The sequence below is a fragment of the Candoia aspera genome, chromosome 2 (genome assembly GCF_035149785.1).
Source record: "Candoia aspera isolate rCanAsp1 chromosome 2, rCanAsp1.hap2, whole genome shotgun sequence".
NCBI classification, from domain to species: domain Eukaryota; kingdom Metazoa; phylum Chordata; class Lepidosauria; order Squamata; family Boidae; genus Candoia; species Candoia aspera.
In genome coordinates, this window is record NC_086154.1 from 252,824,978 (window position 1) to 252,843,665 (window position 18,688).

The 18,688-nt window shown below is 42.6% G+C and overlaps 1 protein-coding gene across 2 annotated transcripts in view; it reads right to left on the reverse strand.

The window, feature by feature from the left end:
- Positions 1 to 3,965: 3,965 nt before the first annotated feature.
- Positions 3,966 to 18,688, reverse strand: part of C2H18orf54 (chromosome 2 C18orf54 homolog) — a 28,749-nt gene continuing 14,026 nt past the window's right edge. For both annotated transcript variants that reach the window (XM_063295815.1, XM_063295814.1), the window contains 4 exons: positions 14,581 to 14,686; positions 13,250 to 13,381; positions 7,955 to 8,025; positions 3,966 to 5,345 (listed from right to left, as the gene is read on the reverse strand). In XM_063295815.1, the coding sequence (XP_063151885.1) occupies positions 5,282 to 5,345; positions 7,955 to 8,025; positions 13,250 to 13,381; positions 14,581 to 14,686 (373 nt within the window). In that variant the 3' untranslated portion in view covers positions 3,966 to 5,281. The remainder of the gene's footprint in view (positions 5,346 to 7,954; positions 8,026 to 13,249; positions 13,382 to 14,580; positions 14,687 to 18,688) is intronic.

Sequence of the window (18,688 nt, forward strand, 5' to 3'; positions counted from 1 at the left end):
CTGGAAGTGGTGGCTTGGCAGTTTCTCAGTCTGCTGGGGTGAGAAAAAGAAGGTGCTTTACCAGCAGCTGGCTGCCACTTCTCAGCGTTGCTGCTGGAGTGGTGAAGCTGCAAGGCCCTGCTTCTCCTTTCAGCTTGTCTGCTGCCAGTTTGGTGAAGTCCAAGCTTGCTCCTTCTTTACCACCCGTTGAGCTGATGGGTACTACTCTCCTTCAGCTGCAGTCTTCCTTCCCACTCTCCCACACAACTCAAACCTAACTCCACACCCTGGTGCTCTTGGCATCTTCTTTTATAATTGGAAACCGGGTGTGGTGCAATGCTCTGCAGGCTGCCTTAAAGTCCCAGGGGAGAAAAGAAAGGGAAAGAAGACTCATGCTGGCCAGTGCAAGGCTTTCCTGCCACAGGGATATATAACAATTACCACGGTGTGGGGTTGGGCTTTTCATACTACACATACTGTTGGAAAGGGCCATGGAGGCCGTCAAGTCCAACTACCTGCTCAATGCAAGAATCCAAGTTAAAGCATCCCAACAAATGGCTGTCTAGTTTCTGCTTGAAGACATCCAATGAAGGGTATCACACTATTTCCTAGGTGACTGATCCCACCATTAAATTGCTCATATTCATAGGAAGTGTTGTTCAACGTTCAATTGGAATCTGCCTTCCTTAACTTAGGACCATTACAGGAGGTCCTTGGTTAACAACAATTGGGACCAGAATTTCTGCCTCTTACGTGGTTGTAAAGTGCAACATCATGTGACCATGCCACTTAGTGACGGCAGCTCCAGCACTTCTGGTTGCCATTGTTAAGCAAAACCCGTGAGGTCTTTAAGCGCGATGTCCCATGGTTGCCATTTGCAACCTTCTGCCGACTTCCCCAGTGACTTTGCATGTTGGAAGATGGCAGTGAAAGTTGCAAATGGCGATCATGTGACTGCAGAATGCTGTGATATCATCATTGCAAGTGCCTGGATTGTGATCACATGACCATAGGGACACTGCAATGGCTGGAACTCTGAGGACTGGTCGTTAAGCACCACTCATTCAGTGCCATCGTAAGTTTGAATGGTTGCTGAACGAGTGCTCGTTAAGCAAGGACTCCCTGTATTCACGTCTGCCATTTGGGGGTGATAGAAGACTTGATTTTATTCTATGTATCGTCTCTTTGGGCACTTGGAGCAGGCTATCCTAATCCTTGTTGTCCTTTCTCAAAGCTAAACATGCTCAGTTCCTTCAGTCTTTCCATGAAAGACTTTGTTTCCTTGTAAGGTTTTGCCCCTTTTGGATTTTTTGAATTTTTAAATATTTTTGCCATTGAATGTTATCAAAGCAAGTTCCCAACCCTTAACAATCTTCATTGCATTTCTCTGCACTTGTCTGTTTCTCTGAATTTCAACAGAGTACTCAAGATGGAGCCTGGCTAAAATATAGAGGAACTCTTGCTTCCCATGATTTGGAAATTATCCTTCTACTGATGCTGCTTTCCTTTTCAACAGCCACCCCACACTGCTGACTCACATTCAGCTTGCAAATGAGTACTCTTGCCAAGCCAGGTATTCTCCATTCTATATTTTTGCATTTGATATTTTTCCCAAGTGAAAACTTTGCATTTGTCTGTTAAATTCCTTTCTGTTGTTTTCAATCCATTTCTCTTATCTAGCAAAACCATTTTTGCTTTCCATCTTCTTGAAGCCCTCCTGGACTTACAGCGCATGCTAGTGCAGCAGCTGAAGGCCATAGCAAGGACAACCTTTGCCGGCGCCAGCTGCTGTACCGATTGCAATCTTTCCTGGATCAGCAAGCAATGGCAACAGTGATGTGTCTCATATGATCTACTTGGGGATGCCCTTGAAGAGGTCTCAGAAGCTCTAGCTGGTGCAGAATGTGGCAGCTTGCCTGCTGACAGGCGGTAGCTAGAACAGAATTGACACAGATATATTGGAGCTGCATCAGCTGTCGGTTGGTCCAGTTCAAGGCACTTATCACCCCCTATAAAGCTCATTAGAGTCCCAGTCCTTGTTCTCTTCAGGACCATCTGCTCCAGGTAGAATCTGCCCATCTAATATACATTGGCTGAGAGAGCTGGCTGTGGTTGCCATCCCATAAAGGTTAAGGGTCCTTAGGCTCAGAGGCAGACCTTCTTGGTCACAGCCCTTTGCTCTAGACTACCTTTCCCCCTGAGGTTATAAGGAGTCCCTCCTGGCTGGGGACTGCTGTCTGTCTTTATTTATTTGATGTAGGGAAGCTACCTAAGGTCCCTGATGATTCTAGGGACCTTCTATACAAATGCAGGTAATAAATCAATAAATGAACATTACCCACCTTACCCTACTTTGTGTTATCAATAAATCTGACAAGCATTCCCTTTGCTTCTTCATCCAAGTCCTGAATGACAATTTTGGGCTCAGGACTGAATTCTATGGTAGTCCATTTGGTATCTCCCTCCAGTGTCATGAGGTATCATTGCTGAACATGTACTGACCATGGTTTTAACCTAAGATATGGCACCAAGTCCATGCTTAACCAGTATGACACATAGCACTTTTCAGGTATGGAGGGAGCTTGGTTAATAAATATATGAAGCGAGCAGCTTATGCAGACAGTAGTAGGAACTAGATAGCCTTGAAGAAAACTTCTGAAATAACTTTATGAGTTGGCAAACCACCTTCGTCATAAGCTGACCAGAACTAGTCCTTATTTACAGGTAAATTACTGTATGTCTATACAGAATGCAGCTGCTATGAATCTTCTAGAAGAACAATCTGCAGATGGCACGATGTAGCCTTCGTTGGCTATTCATAATTAATTATATGAATATTGGTTAAACGCGCATACTGGAAATTTTTAAAAAATTGTATGTATGTATATATTCTGCTCTTGTATCTATCCTAGTGGCTATTCCCCACTAGGCAGAAGTTCCCCATGCTCATTGTTCTTTTTTAAATAAAGATACACCTTAACTCTTTCCAGTCTTTGGTTGTTTCATTTGAGAAACTCCCCAACATAGGGACATCTCATAGCAAACCAGATTTTGAGTTTGCTCAAGATTTTGAATTCAAGACATTTATTCGCTACAAAAATTGTGTGTCAAGGTGACCCAAATCTTTTGCCTGTGCTCATTAGCAACATTTATGCAGTACAATTGTAAGCTAAACTTAAGCAGCGTTACTCCTACATAATCAGATCAAGTCAGTGCATTTCTAACTTTGGGCTAGAGTGCACTACTGAAAAATAGCATTGAAAATGCAATGGTTTCTTTTAATTGTATTGTATTTTGCTATAAACACATTGAAAATTTAAAGTATTTGTCAAAACATCGTATTCAGTTCTGATAAATGATCTGGTACATTTATAGCAGAATTCTTGAGTTATCTGGCATACTGACAATTCCAGTTATACTCGTAAGATTGCTACCAGCGGTATGAGTAAATCCTCGTATACATCTATCTTCAAAGCAGACATCTTTTTTCATAAAGGAAATGTACACTGGCCTTATACATGCCTTTATAACTTTCTGAGGAACAGAAGTAAAGGAAGCTGTTTACTTTCAGCCCCCCACTTAGTCTTCTCCGGCTTCATGGCTATGTAAGGAACTAAACCTGAGTTTCCTATTTTCAGCCATGTGCAACAACTTTCACAACCATTCTAGAACTTATGGCTCACGGATTGGCCAAGAGCATCAGGAATACCCATAACTCAGATTCTGTTGCAGCGACAGATCAAAGGTTCCATTGGAATTAGTATGTTAAAAAGGAAGCCCATAGGGAACTACTTGAAGTTCTCTCCAGTTTCTAATTTCTAGGAAAGATGGCGGGGACCAATTATCTTCTGAGCTGGAAGTCCAATCACTGTGGACCTTCTTCTATCACTTACTCAACTATAAGATAAATCACGATGAACATATTTCAAGGTGTTTTAGACTATTTGCATATATAGCTTAGATTCACAAATCATACTTATGCATAGTTTGTTCAAACATGGTTTATTGAATAAATTACAGCAGACAGAAGCACTTAGCCAATCTTGGTTGATATTGAACCTTAAGAATTTACAGCTCATTTCAGGTGGATTATGGCTGCACAAAGGGTTGCTTTGAAGTTGCAGTTTGAAGGAAATTCAATCAAACCTCTGAACTAAATTGACTTTCAAATTGGATCGACTCCTACTGAATCATTAACCTGAATCAATGTCCCCCAAATTGATCCAATTATCTGATGGTCTTCTGCACATGTATAAAAAGGGCTTTCCCCCCCTCCAACTGAATCAGTTTTCCAATGAGATTGACTCAGTGATGATCTAATTCAGAGGTCAAATTGTTTTGAAAATCTGAATCAGACAATTTGAATTGGATTGACTAGAACCAAATATACATTTGTTTAGAGTAAAAAACAAATGTATATGCCTTCTGTGTTTTTTAATTGTCTTCCTTCTCAAACACAAGTGTCTGGATAAATAATAGTGGATCCCAATGTAGAGATCCAAAACTAGTATAGAGTTCAGCAGTAACCACTATACAACATAGCTTGACTTTGATGGTTTTCCAGAGAATTGTGATGTCATTCTGCATATATCCAATATATTTGTTATGCTGAAATCCAGTTTTACAATGCTGGCGATTAGGGCAAAAGGAGTAAGAAATATGAGGAACAGAGTCCTCATATCTTTGGAGACATAACTATTTCTAATTTCGACAGACCAGTCATGTATTTAACAGTAAGTTATATCTATGTGGTCGTGTTACAGTGACTCACAAGAACTCATTTCTGCAATAATGTTGCCTTAACACTTCATTTTGTGATCTGGATTATCTGTATCACTTCATACAGGATTATTTTCAACAATATTGCTTCTGAAGTAATAATCATCATCTGTATTCTGGCCTCTATGGTCAGGAATATTAAAAAAAAATGTAAAATTAATTTTTGGAGCTTAAAGACTTGCTCTTTTCTTTAGCAGCTGCCTATGATGCTCCCACTATTTCTATCCAGCTGGGAAGAACAGAGCTGTTAAGGAAGGAAAGCCTCAAAGCAGGGCAACCCCTTTCTATAGTCTTCATGTTTCTTTGGGCCCTGGCAAATTTTCATAAAAGATAACATGCCTCTGGAGACTCAAATGAGATGCATGTAGCTTTACAGAAATACAGGACTTGTAAAAAAAGCTGTAGCTCTGTCCAGAGTTCATGACTGTCTTAGTACTTGCCCCTGCATTTAATTGCTGTTTTACATTGTATTTATTCTGTAGACAGATTTATAAGCAATGCTTCATGTCCTCAGCAATTCTTTTCAGTCTTCTTTGCCACTTGTATCTTCAACCAATCCTTTAAGTCGAGATAAATGATGCAAAGCTCTAAAAAAAAAAAAAAGAGGGCTATTTTGCTTACAATGTAAGTATACAGAAATATAAAGTTGATTGACAGACTAACCCCACAATGGTTGTATTCATAGTTTGCCAAGCTAGGACTTTTAGTTCATGGTTTATTGAGCAATCTATAATATCATGGTTCACACAATAAGGGGGAAGGTATTACACATTATGCTGATCCCAAAACAAAACATTGTTACTATTATGTGTGAACCAGAATACTGAATTCCAAAGACTCAGCTGCTAACCTGCAAAGACAATGCTACTCTATATTCCTCTTAATGCAGATTGTTGTTGTTTATTTGTCCAGTTGCTTCCGACTCTTCGTGACTTCATGGACCAGCCCACGCCAGAGCTTCCTGTCAGTCGTCAACACCCCCAGCTCCCCCAGGGACGAATCCATTACCTCTATAATATCATCTATCCATCTTGCCCTTGGTCGGCCCCTCTTCCTTTTGCCCTCCACTCTCCCTAGCATCAGCATCTTCTCCAGGGTGTCCTGTCTTCTCATTATGTGGCCAAAGTATTTCAGTTTTGCCTTTAATATCATTCCCGCAAGTGAGCAGTCTGGCTTTATTTCCTGGAGGATGGACTGGTTTGATCTTCTTGCAGTCCAAGGCACTCCCAGAATTTTCCTCCAACACCACAGTTCAAAAGCATCGATCTTCCTTCTCTCAGCCTTCCTTATGGTCCAGCTCTCGCAGCCATATGTTACTACGGGGAACACCATTGCTTTAACTATGCAGATCTTTGTTGTCAGTGTGATGTCTCTGCTCTTCACTATTTTATCAAGATTTGTCATTGCTCTTCTCCCAAGGATTAAACGTCTTCTGATTTCCTGACTGCAGTCAGCATCTGCAGTAATCTTCACACCTAGAAATACAAAATCTTTCACTGCCTCTATGTTTTCTCCCTCTATTTGCCAGTTATCAATCAAGCTGGTTGCCATAATCTTGGTTTTTTTGAGGTTTAGCTGCAAACCAGCTTTTGCACTTCCTTCTTTCAGCTTCCTCATAAGCTCCTCAGTTCCACCTTGCTTTCAGCCATCAAAGTGGTATCATCTGCATATCTGAGATTGTTAATGTTTCTTCCAGCGATTTTAATCCCAGCCTTGGATTCATCAAGTCCAGCATGTTGCATGATGTCTTCTGCGTACAAGCCAAATGCATAATTTAATGTGGCTTTGGGGCATTTCTGTTTAGGCTGAAGGGTGGTTGCTCTTATTTAGATGCATCATGGAAGAAAAGGGCATAGTTGCATTTTTCATCTCTCTCTCCACATGCATATTTTTAGAATATGCTAGATGACCACAGAGTAGCATATCCATAGGTAAAGGTAAAGGTTGCCCTTGACATTAGGTCCAGTCGTGTCCGACTCTAGGGGGTGGTGCTCATCTCCGTTTCAAAGCCGAAGAGCCGGCGTTTGCCCGTAGACACTTCCGTGGTCATGTGGCCGGCATGACTACATGGAACACCGGTACCTGCCCGCCGAAGCGGTACCTATTAATCTACTCACATTTGCATGTTTTCGAACTGCTAGGTTGGCAGGAGCTGGGACTACCAACGGGAGCTCACCCTGTCACGCGGATTCGAACCGCCGACCTTCCGATCAGCAAGCTCAGCAGCTCAGCGGTTTAACCCGCAGCGCCACCACGTCCCATAGGTCACCGCATATCCAGCGCCACCACCTCCCATAGGTCACCGCATATCCATAGGTCACAAAAAAAAGTGACCCAGTGATTATTTTTTATAAGGCATCAAAGAATTGGCACCAACATATGTTTTAGTTCAGCAACATGCTTCGGATCACAGCCAGCTGGGTAACTACAGGAAAATTTTAAATGCCTCAGTGAAGGTCTAAGAAATCTCAATGGAACGATTTTAAGATTTACGAACAGAATAAATTCACAACCTCCTGTCCATGTAATCCAGGTTTAAAAATAACATAATAATTACATATCAATTTGTAATATAATTTAGGAAAGCCCAGTGATTTTTTTAATTATTTTTTAAAAACACCATTTGAAAAGGACCAGTTACAAAGCAACTGTAAGCACGTGCTGGGGTCCAACCTTTTTTGGACATGAGACTTCATGACATAATTCCTCTTACCACAGGGTGTTGAACAAGAACACTGAATTCTCATGTGACTTGGCAATCTTATGAGATTTCTCTCATTTTTAATTGATCTTATGAGACTTCTATCATTTTAAATTTTTAAAAAATTAATTCATATTCAGGTTTGAGGACTTGTGGGTGCCATTCTGGGGAGGGGGTATGTATGTCATGGTAGTCATAGATTTTGCCTTGTGGGTCCCTGAGCCAGGGCATCGTCAGTGAAAATGTCATCTTGAAGGGGCAGCATTCCCATGATTTCTCTTGCATGTGAAAAGAGCTGAAGAAGAAAGAAAATCAAATCATGCAAATGAGGTCACCTTAGGATAGGCTACTGGCATGCATCCTCAAGCTCCTAGTCGGGGCAAAGGGGTTTCTCTGAGAGGGGTGCTTCAAAGCATCAACCACAACCCAGCCACACTCAATTACTTCAGTGTAGCTGGACTGGGAATCTCGGCCTCTGAACGTCAGCATGCTTACCTCTGGAGAGATCTGGCAACAGGGATCATATCACAATCGTTCAACTTGAAATCCTCATCTTCACTTGAAACCTAAAGAAGAAGGAAACTTTGCTCAACAAAGTTAGCTTTGCTATGTTTAACTTATTATTTCTCCTCTGGGAAAAATCCAAGGTAAAATTTAAAAGGCCATTTCATTTTCCAATGGATTAACAAATAAGAATGACTTCATTGTACAGTATTAGCATATTACAGCTTGCTCCAATTTAAATTTCTGGAACTTGGTGCAATTCCATGAAAAAGTTATTTGCCGCCTTTCAGATTTCTGAAATTTGTATTATCTGTGGCACTAAATATTATCAAAGGTTCGTTTGAATCCTGCTGCTGCATGAAGACACAAGGAAGTCTGAGTGAACAAATAACAGTGAAATAGGTGCTTGTTTCAATTATTTCATAACAAAGCTATCCAACATGCAATATGCCTGTGTGAAAACGTAATCATCACCTTAGATTTTAGTTACTGGTTACACAACCTTTTACTGTAGCTGTAATAACTGCAGGCAAATACTTCCTGTAATTGGTGATCAGACTTTCACATCACTCTGCCTGGCAAACTGCTTCAGCTCAGGAACATCTGAGGGTTTTCTAGCATGAACTGCTCATGTCAAATCCTGCCCAACATTTCTCTGAGGTTTATGTCTTGGACTCCTGACTTAGCAAAACGGCAAAACACTGGCCCGGTCTTCTCTTGGGGACTTGCCTCTGTGTTTGGGAACACTGTCTGCATGAGCCAGGTGTGCTTCCATGTCAGCGGTGAGCTAGATGGCTTGACAGTCTCCTTTACAATTGCCTGTTATGCTGAAGTCCTGCTTCCTTCAGTGATGGAAAGATGTCCAGTTCCTACGGAGGAAAACACCCCCAAAGCATGCCGCTGCTTCTGCCCTGCTTGGCAGCTGATATGAGGCTCTTATTGGGGAATGTAGGGTTTGGTTTCCTCCTGGCATAACACCCCAAAAGCCCTAAAAGTTCTACTTCTCCAACTTTTTCCAGAATAACAGGCCTCAGTGTTTTTTTTGTTTTTTTGTTAAATGGAGGTGTTCAGAAATTTCTTTGAGCCAGGCATGACCTGCCCCTTTAATTGATATGGTGAGGACTTTACTGTGATGTGGGAAAAAAGTCAAAAGTTTGTGAAATTGATATAGGGGAGGGCTGACCCAAATCGTATCTAATTGTTCAGTGAAGTGGCCCTAATTATCTCTTTAACTAAATCGACCAAACGAGTGTGTTATTTTTGTTTCGATTATTCAATATATGCCCTGCATTACCATTTATTCCAATTTTCAAGGTGGCTTACAATAATAAAATGTGAAACAAAAGACAATTAATACATATGAAATGAAAATTTGGTCAGCCATTAATATGCTAACAATTAAAAGCTTGGCAAAGGAAATGTGTTTAACCGTCTTCCTAAATAGCGGGAGAGTCAGAACCCTGGAGGCTGAGAAACAGGGCAAGATGCCCTCTTGGAGCATCTTTTCTTGTCTCCTAAAGTTCCTCCCCCTAAACTTCTCAAACCTGTTACTTCTCCATTTTCATTCCCTGGTTCCCCCCAGAGTGTGAGGAAGAATCCATGAATATCCTGAAGATGATGCAGGGGAGGGAGAGGACAAAGAGAGCCAGCTGGGTCTAGTGGTTAAGGTGCTGGGATAGAAACCAGGAGACTGTGAGTTCTAGTCCCACCGTGGGCACAAAAGCCGGCTGGGTGACCTTGGGCCAATCATTCTCTCTCTCTCTCAGCCCAACTCACCTCACAGGGCTGCTGTTGTGAGGAAAATAGGAGGAGGAAGGAGTATTAGGTATGTTCACCGCCTTGAGTTATTTATAATAATAATAAATGCGGGATAGAAAATAAGTAAAATAAATAAATAAATAAAAATAAATTTGCCACGATCTGCCTTCATTTTGATGGGTTGTCTCTCACAGGCGCTGCCCCATCTGACGGGGAGACTCTTACATCTCCTAGAGCTTAGAGGAGGATGAGGGGTATGTTACTGTTGCCCGCCCCCTCTTTTAATTCCCAAGGGCTGCTGGCCTATCCAACTTTCTGTGTTAGAAGTGGGAGGGAGGGAGGAGGTCACCACTGTTGGTGCTGCCCTGGCCTCACCACTGTCCTTAAGGCTGAAAGCATCTCAAGGCAGGTTGGCTGTTAGGGGGAAAGAAGGTGGCTGGTAGCTCACCACCCACATGGTCATGCCCATCTGCATGCCACTCACTCTGACTTCTGCTTTTCTCCCTGCCACTTGTCAACCTGCAGACCTCCTCTCTTTCCGCCATCAAGAGGAAAAGGGTAGGGAAAATGGATAAGGAATCTCCTGGCACAGCATCACTTGGTGCTCTGATCTCATGTCCTCCAGTGGAATCTGTCTTCCAGCTGGTTTCAGACGCTTCCACCGCTCAAAAAAAAAAGACCCCGTGGATCCATATTTTGATGACCGTGTTGGGTCCTGCCGATTTTTTTACCTCCACGTTGCCTATGGTGTCTTGTCCTTGCATGCTTGCATGCTCTTTGTTTGATCTTGTTTGATCTTCTTTCTCTCTCATTCTTTTTGTATGTGGGGGATGCAATATAATGCTGTTGTTGTTATCGTCCCAGAATGGAGCTTAGAGGAAATGCACTTATTCTCTAAAAGGCAGAGCTGTAGGGCTACATCAGCTGACTGAGAACGGATTAAAAAAAAAAGCACCAAACTATAATGTAACTAGGTCACTCAGATTCCAATAATTTATCAGCAGGACCCATAGGAAACTGAAAATATTCAGTGGCAAAGATACACAAAAATTCAGAGAAGCCAAAAGAAGGTGAATTCTTTTCTTCTTCACAGAACTGCATTGGGGTGAAGCTAAAAAGCACATGCGTTTGTATGAGTTGTTTCCTGCAGGCCTCCTTGGACACATCCATCCATCCATCCATCCATCCACCGAGATACCCCCTTTGGGAGAGAAGGTCAAAGGTTCGCCTCTTCACCACGCAAGAATAAATCTAGGAACTCAGACCTGCAGTCCCGAGCTAATACAGTAGCACCCAGCCACAGACAAGGCATGGGCAGTGAAGTTTTTATTGCAAAGCTCGAAGAACCAAGCTGATCAGCCACAGCAGAGCCAAGCAATCTAGCCCGTGATTCCTAACAGCCCCAAGACTTCTTTCTCCCATTCTTACATGGGAATAGATTCCTTGCTGCTTGTGTCTCAGCCCTGTATATATACAAGGTGCCTGCACTGAGTTTTGGTGATGATCTTGCCTCATCTCAGGCTCTTTGCTCCTGCCCTTCCCAGCTGCAGCCCTCACACAAAATATAAAAGCTGGGCAGATTTTTTTTAAATAGGGGGATCACCTTCACACCTGATATAACAACAGAGTGTTTACTGGTCTCATGAAGCACGTGTTCAGCAATGATTCCTCATGACACTGGAGGGAGATACCAAATGGACTACCATAGAACTCAGTCCTGAGCCCAAAATTGTCATTCAGGACTTGGATGAAGAGATGGAGGGGATGCTTATCAGATTTATAGATAACATAAAGTAGGGTAAGGGGGGTAATCATTTATTGATTTATTACCTGCATTTATATGGAAGCTCCCTAGAATCATCAAGAACTCTAGGTGGCTTCCCGACATCAAATAAATAAATAAAAGCATATTGGAAAAACTGCAACACCCATTATTATGAGCCATGAAATCTCTGGTTCACTTGGAAGGAGAGTTATTGTAATAATAAAATAGGATGCATGGAGACCAGTAACAAAATAGCCATTATCTAAAATGCTGTAGACCAGCCTTTCTCGACCTTTTGACCCTGGAGGAACCCTTGACATATTTTTCAGGCCTCGGAGAGCCCCTGCACATTCAGGTTCAAATATAGGCCAGAAGTTACAAAATTATTATATTCCTTTCACGTGTAGGCCTGTATATATGCATTAACAGTGTTCTTAAACTAAAAATAAAGAACGAAACTTATCTCTTTAATGCGAAGTTCCCTGAATTTGAAATAATTTTTTAAATAAATCATGATCTCCCAGGGACTCCCTAGTGACCTCTCATGAAACCCGAGGGTGCCACGGAACCCTGGTTGAGAAACCGTGCTGTAGACGTTGAAGGAGAATTGTGGGGGTCAAGCTAAAAGCCCCTAACCCCAATACATCATTCCAGGGAAACTAACCCTGTCAGCACAGCCATAAACACTTAGAAGAGCAAGGAATTTATTTATTTTCTATCCCGCCTTCATTATTTTTATAAGTAACTCAAGGTGGCGAACATATCTAACACTCCTTCCTCCTCCTATTTTCCCCACAACAACAACCCTGTGAGGTGGGTTGGGCAGAGCGCGAGTGACTGGCCCAAGGTCACCCAACCGGCTTTCATGCCTCAGGCGGGACTAGAACTCTCAGTCTCCTGGATTGCAGCCCGTTGCCTTAACCACTAGACCAAACTGGCGCTGATGATGATAATCTTGGGAAAAATATTGAGAGGCAAGCAGAGTTCTGGGAAAACAGAAGGAAGTCACTTCCTAGCAGGAAACTATGTTCTTGGGATAACTGCCTCATTATTCTTTCAAAACTCCATTGTCTTTGTAGTTCTGCCCCATTGCCTCATAGTTTCACCCTAACTGCCTCACTATTTTCACTTGCTGTTGTTTATATCCAGCGTAACTGGATACACCTTGCTACTGTATATACTCTAATTTGCATATATTTATAAAGAGGGACTGTAACTCCTCCGTTCTTTAGGCCTGGCTCTGCACTGTCAATAAACCAATTTGTGCTTCAATGTAGTATGTCTTAGTCTTGGTTCGTACATACCACTGGGAAAATTCTCCTATAGCATATTGCTATTCTGGTTATTTTATGAACAAAAGCTAAGCATAATAATGAAAACAAAACATTCCATCTGTTCTCCTGTACTGAGTTTTAATTGGTTAGCTCCCTGAATCAGACAGCCATATTTATGGATACGCTTTGCGGGATCTTCAAAAAAACATACTTTAAAGATTGCTTTACTGGTATTTTTATCAGATTGAGCGTATTATGAACTTAAATGCTTTAGGAATCTTTTCTTACAGCTTCCCCCCTGACCAAAACAGAGTCAGTTGTTTTAATGAACTCTCAATAGGTACGGTTTTATTATTTCCAAGCCCTTCAAACTGGGCAACTATGCACACATTCTTAAAGCTTATTCTTTCAGTAGGAGACAGGGATGGTGGGAAGAATACACAATCATTAAACACCAAGCAGAATCTCATTTTACACAGAACTTCTTACTTTTTTGGACTCTTCATTTGGTCTATCAGATCTGTTTTTGTTAAAGCTGTGCTGAACTGCTTGAAGGTTAAATAGCATGAGTTTCAAAGCTTCCACAGGACCATGATGATTTCCACCAGAAAACGTACTCTCCTGGAATCAAAGAAAGACACTGCCTGTCAAAGAACATTGAAAAAATTATCTTCCCCAAATGAAAGACTGTGATGTAAAAGTGATTTCCCCCCCCCCTTACATTTACAGGTATAAATATAAAGAACATTCTGCAGTCTCTGTAGGACACCTCTTCTTTAGCCTTTGCTATGTGCTAATATAGAAATGTTACACTCAATCAGAGATTTGAAACCTAGAAGTTAAGAAGCCTAGAAGTTAAGAAAACATACTCTTTAAGCCCTGGACATTGTGACAACATTGGCGCTTGAAATAGAAATGATGACTCCCTCCAGAATATGGGCTTTTCTGGAACCAAAGGTAGAGCAAGGTAGTTTTGTTTGTAGAGGGAAGCAGCACAAATGATTGCAAGTTATACACCAATGGCAAACAATTGGAGCAGAGAGATTAATTTGTGTACCTTCACAGAATATTCAGTAAAGATGGAAAAAATGGAGAGACATTTTAAGACATGCAAATGCTGGCAGAAAGATAATGGACAGTATGCGGTCTGTTGTGAGGTCTTAATGTTTGCTGAAATAATGAAAAATGGCTGTGTGTAAGAGCACCCTTCTGCTCTTTTATTGAATAGAAAGGATGTGTGAAGAATGAATGTGGACTGAATGCCAGTGAGTGACCAGTATGAAAGAAGTACTTTGAATTGATTTGGTCATACAGAAAGAATGAATGAAGCACTAAGCTGTATGAAGGAAGAAAGGGAAGACTGGGAAAGTTATGGTCGGATGAGGTTGAAGACAGTTCCAAAAGAGATGAGGTGATTATAGAACAAAAGGCAAAACAAGAAGAATAGTGTTTGGACGTAGTAAGGAAAAGTGAAGACAGATGAGGGAAAGAAAGCTATGGAGAAGTTCAGTGAATGGAAATCTAGACTTGAATTTCCTTTCCTTTTCTCTTAGCTTCTGCCTTTCACTTATTCTGCTTACCACTTACTTTCGTTCTGCACTTTGCACAGCGCTGCTTAGCTAGGAAGAGAACAGTGTGATAGATATGTACGCATGCACACATAATAAACCGTCAGGTCAGCGCTGCTGCTTTACTGTCGCCTCCGCTGAGTTGAGAGCATTCACCCACAGATGCGGCTGGCACTGAGAATTCTGCAAAATCTTTGGAAAGCCCTGCTTTAAGAAAGGCGGGCTTGAACCAGAGCTTCACTTTTAATTTACCTGTTGTCCATTCTGCAAACAGTCGTCTAAAAAGCTATTGACCATGATGGCTTTGGGGTTTGATGGAGAATTCTCCTCCCCACAGGATACAGGTATGGGTGGTTTTCTGTAGATAGAAATGTAGGGGTTAAGAGCTTGAAGCACTGAAATGGTTTCTTACTTTCTGCGTTACGTTTACAGATTGTAATTGGAAAGGTCCTGATAACCACAGAACAGCCAGTCAAATGCAGGCATATATTCCCTCTGATCTTTAGCTGCTTATCCTTTTTTCCTTCATGGAATTGTTATTGTTATTGGTTCTGAGAGCTCTAACCACTGCTCCCTTCAACCCCATCAGATAGACCCTCATTAAAAGCCTCACCTGGAAGACAGCCTTTTTGGTAGCCTTAATCTCAGACAGGGCACCGGGAGAACTAGGGGTTTCCTCTGTACGAAGGGGCCCAGGCAAGTTCCATCAAGGCGAGGTGCTGCTAAACCGGGATCTGTTTCGTGACCAAGGTCAGTGCCAGACTTCACTGAGCCCAAGGGATGGAGCTTCCCAATTTCTTCCCTACCCCTCAGACAGAATGAACCTGGCACCAGCTAGATGCATCCAGGTTATTAAGAATATACCTCAAATGTAACCTAGAGGGGCAGAGGGCTGAAAGCCTATTTGTCTCCGCCAGAGCAAGAAATCTGGGAAGATGGGCTACTTGGCCCATCATCAGTTAGCGGGCCAGGGAATGCGTTGCTTTGATATAATCCACCAGCAAGATTCAGCTATCTTATGGCATCACAACTCACTCCGCCAGGCTACATTAACAGTTCTACTACCAGAGGTCCTACTAATAGGAATTTGAAATATGGGGACTTGAGCCAAGCCATCTATGTTCATTATAAAATAGACATATTTGCCTCCCTGCTATACAGTAACCATTTCCTGTCAGCTCCATCCTTGATCACTGAGAATGGTATATTAGACTCACTATGAAGTACCATTCTAGTCACTGACCAGATGGTTCCACCCTACAAGAAGGGACCAGAGTCAGAGATAGTTCTAGTAGCTAAAGATTTAATCATTAACTATGTCTCTGTGTCTGCTACTGTAATTACTTTTGTTTTCTGGTGCTTCTTGCTAGACAAGGTTTTTTTTCTTGATACAGTGAATTATTTAATAAAGAAGAAGCTGAACTACACTCAGCTGAAGTTGATGCATGCTACTGACAAGGATGGGTTTCTTCGTGGGACAGGAAGAAAGTTAAGCCTTGCCTTCTTGCTTGAAAGGGTGAAGTTAATCCTTTCTTGTTTGTTCCATTTATCAGTAACAAGAAGGGTACTTCCCAGTAGAGAGAGAGTTTGGTGTTAATGGTTAAAGCATCAGGCTATAAACCGGGAGACTGTAAGTTCTAGTCCTGCCTTAGGCATGAAGCTGGGTGACCTCGGGCCAGTCTCTCTCTTTCTCAGCCCTAGGATGGAGGCAATGGCAAGCCACTTCCAAAAGACCTTGCCAACAAAACTGCAGGGACTAGTCCAGGCAGTCGTCAGGAGACAAAAGCTGACTCAAAGGCACACACACACAAAAAAACCCACATCTTCCCAGTAAGTTGAACTATTAGTCACCAAGCAACAAATACACAAGGCAAGGGTGGCTAGAAAATAATAAAGCTGCACAGGCAGATTCTCAGCTGCAATTTTTCCAACTCCCCAATCCTCCCTAAAGAGGCTGTCCCGGCTTTATTGTGCTCTCTGAAAAACTGTACTTTGAAAATGCAATACAGTTCTTAGCAGAATTCCCCAGGACAGGGGGCAAAATAAACAAATGCCAAAGTGAACCAAGAATTACTGACCTGGATTTTGTTCCCCATCTTTGTTGCTGGGAAAATGACTTGTCAAGACACTTGTCACCTTGTTGACTAAACACGAGTGCTTATTAGTTGTGTGGGTGTTAGGGAAAAACAGAAAGGTTTTGGAGTGGAATTCAGGGAAATGATGAACTGACAGAAATGGTCTCCAGAGGCATAAAAAAGATCTTTCTCCCCCACCTTTTGTTGAGTGAAGGACAGCATGAACTTCACACAAGCAAATTGCTGGGGTGGACTGCTGAAATGTAACAAAGTCTGGCCCTGGTTGGCTCACTAAGCTCAAAACCTGCCAAGAAAAGGCCTTCGTTGCAAGTTGTAGCTTGCAACTGTGGAGTGCTCGGGGCTCTGTGGTTGTCTGCTTGCAGGCACTGATGATGTTACGTAGATGTTACAATGAAACACCTGCCAGCAAACAACCAAGCTCAGAGAGTGCCAAGGACTTCACAGGCCTTAGTTGACTAAGTTCCTCCCAGCATCCCTTTGCAAATGCCAAGAACGTCTCACAAATCCTCCCTTACCCAAGTAAACCTCAGCTATATTTGCTCAGAGCCATCCTCTACTGCCATGTTTTTCACTGACCAGAGGAAGAACCCTTGCTGAAAAGCTAAAACTGGGGGAAATACTGTGGTTCTTGGATGTTCCTGGATGAACTTTCCCACTGTCTCTCCCAGGCTGATTCAGTAAAGAGCTATGCAGAAAATGCAGTTGAGCCTTGAGCAAATCTGTGCTCCTCCTCATTTTGTTTCTTAAAAAAAACCTGCTTATAGTAGAGCTGTTGGTGCTTTCAAATGCTCTCTTATGGTCCAGTTTGCTTGGAAACATTTACTGGGCTCACCTGAACTGCACTAAAAGGGACCGGAAGGATCTGCAGAGGCATACGTAGAGAAGGTACCACTTGTGTTGCTCCCTCTGACTAGGCAGTTACGCCTCTCATAATGCTGGAAACATTCCCACTCTGGAATCAGAGACTAGGCAACCGTGGCATGGTACCCAATCATTTACTACTTTCATGGGAGGCCACGAGGGAAATAACAGGGTTGTAGGCTGGACAGAGAAGTGGGAAAACCTTCCCTGGAACAAGGCAGCATCAAATCCCTTCTGCAATGTTGAAAGAGAAAACTACATGGACAGATCCGTGAAGCCACCAGAAGTTGAACTTGGCTCAAAAGAGAATTTACCTCACCTCTCCAGTCACAAAGAGATTGGGAAGTAAATGAAGAAGCACTTTCTATTTTTTTAAAAAAAAAATTTCTATCCCGCCTTTATTATTTTTATAAGTAACTCAAGGTGGCGAACATACCTAACACTCCTTCCTCCTCCTATTTTCCCCACAACAACCACCCTGTGAGGTGAGTTGGGCTGAGAGAGAGGGACTGGCCCAAGGTCACCCAGCCGGCTTTCAGGTCTAAGGCGGGACTAGAACTCTCATACCATGCCTGATTGGCTCTTGGGCTGAGAGGGAGGGGCTGGCCCAAAGTCACCCAGCTGGCTTTCAGGTCTAAGGCGGGACTAGAACTCTCATACCAAGCCTGACTGGCTCTTGGGCTGAGAGGGAGGGGCTAGCCCAAAGTCACCCAGCTGGCTTTCAGGCCTAAGGTGGGACTAGAACTCTCCTACCACGCCTGATTGGCTCTTGGGCTGAGAGAGGGGGACTGGCCCAAGGTCACCCAGCTGGCTTTCATGCCCAAGGTGGGACTAGAACTCTCCTACCAAGCCTGACTGGCTCTTGGGCTGAGAGGGAGGGGCTGGCCCAAAGTCATCCAGCCGGCTTCCATGCCCAAGGCGAGACCAGAATTCTCAGTCTCCTGGTTTCCAGCCAGGTGCCTTCACCTGGCTCTCTATTTCCATTATACCCATGTTTGATATCTTATCTGATATCTTTGCTTCTCTAGACTGGGTGGTATAAATGGTTGTAATAAATAATATGTATATTGAAAGTCTCTGGAGCATTATTGGATAAACAGTATTTACAGGAACAATAAAGCCACTGATCACTAATTAGGGAAAGTATAGAGTCATTTTGTTTCTCAATATTCAGTGTCAATGGCTAACAAACTGGGGGGTGGGAGGGGCAACCTGCACTTCCCAACTCTCCTTTTTGTTGCCCTCTGACCTTGACTATTGACAGCCATTTCCCACCATATTAAAGGTGGAAGCACATGGGGACTAGAGTAAATGTTCCTAAAATAAGCATATCACATTTTCAAAGAAAACACCCAGAACTCTTCCTAAAACCCAGCCCTGCCCATGTTTGACCCAGTTCCTGG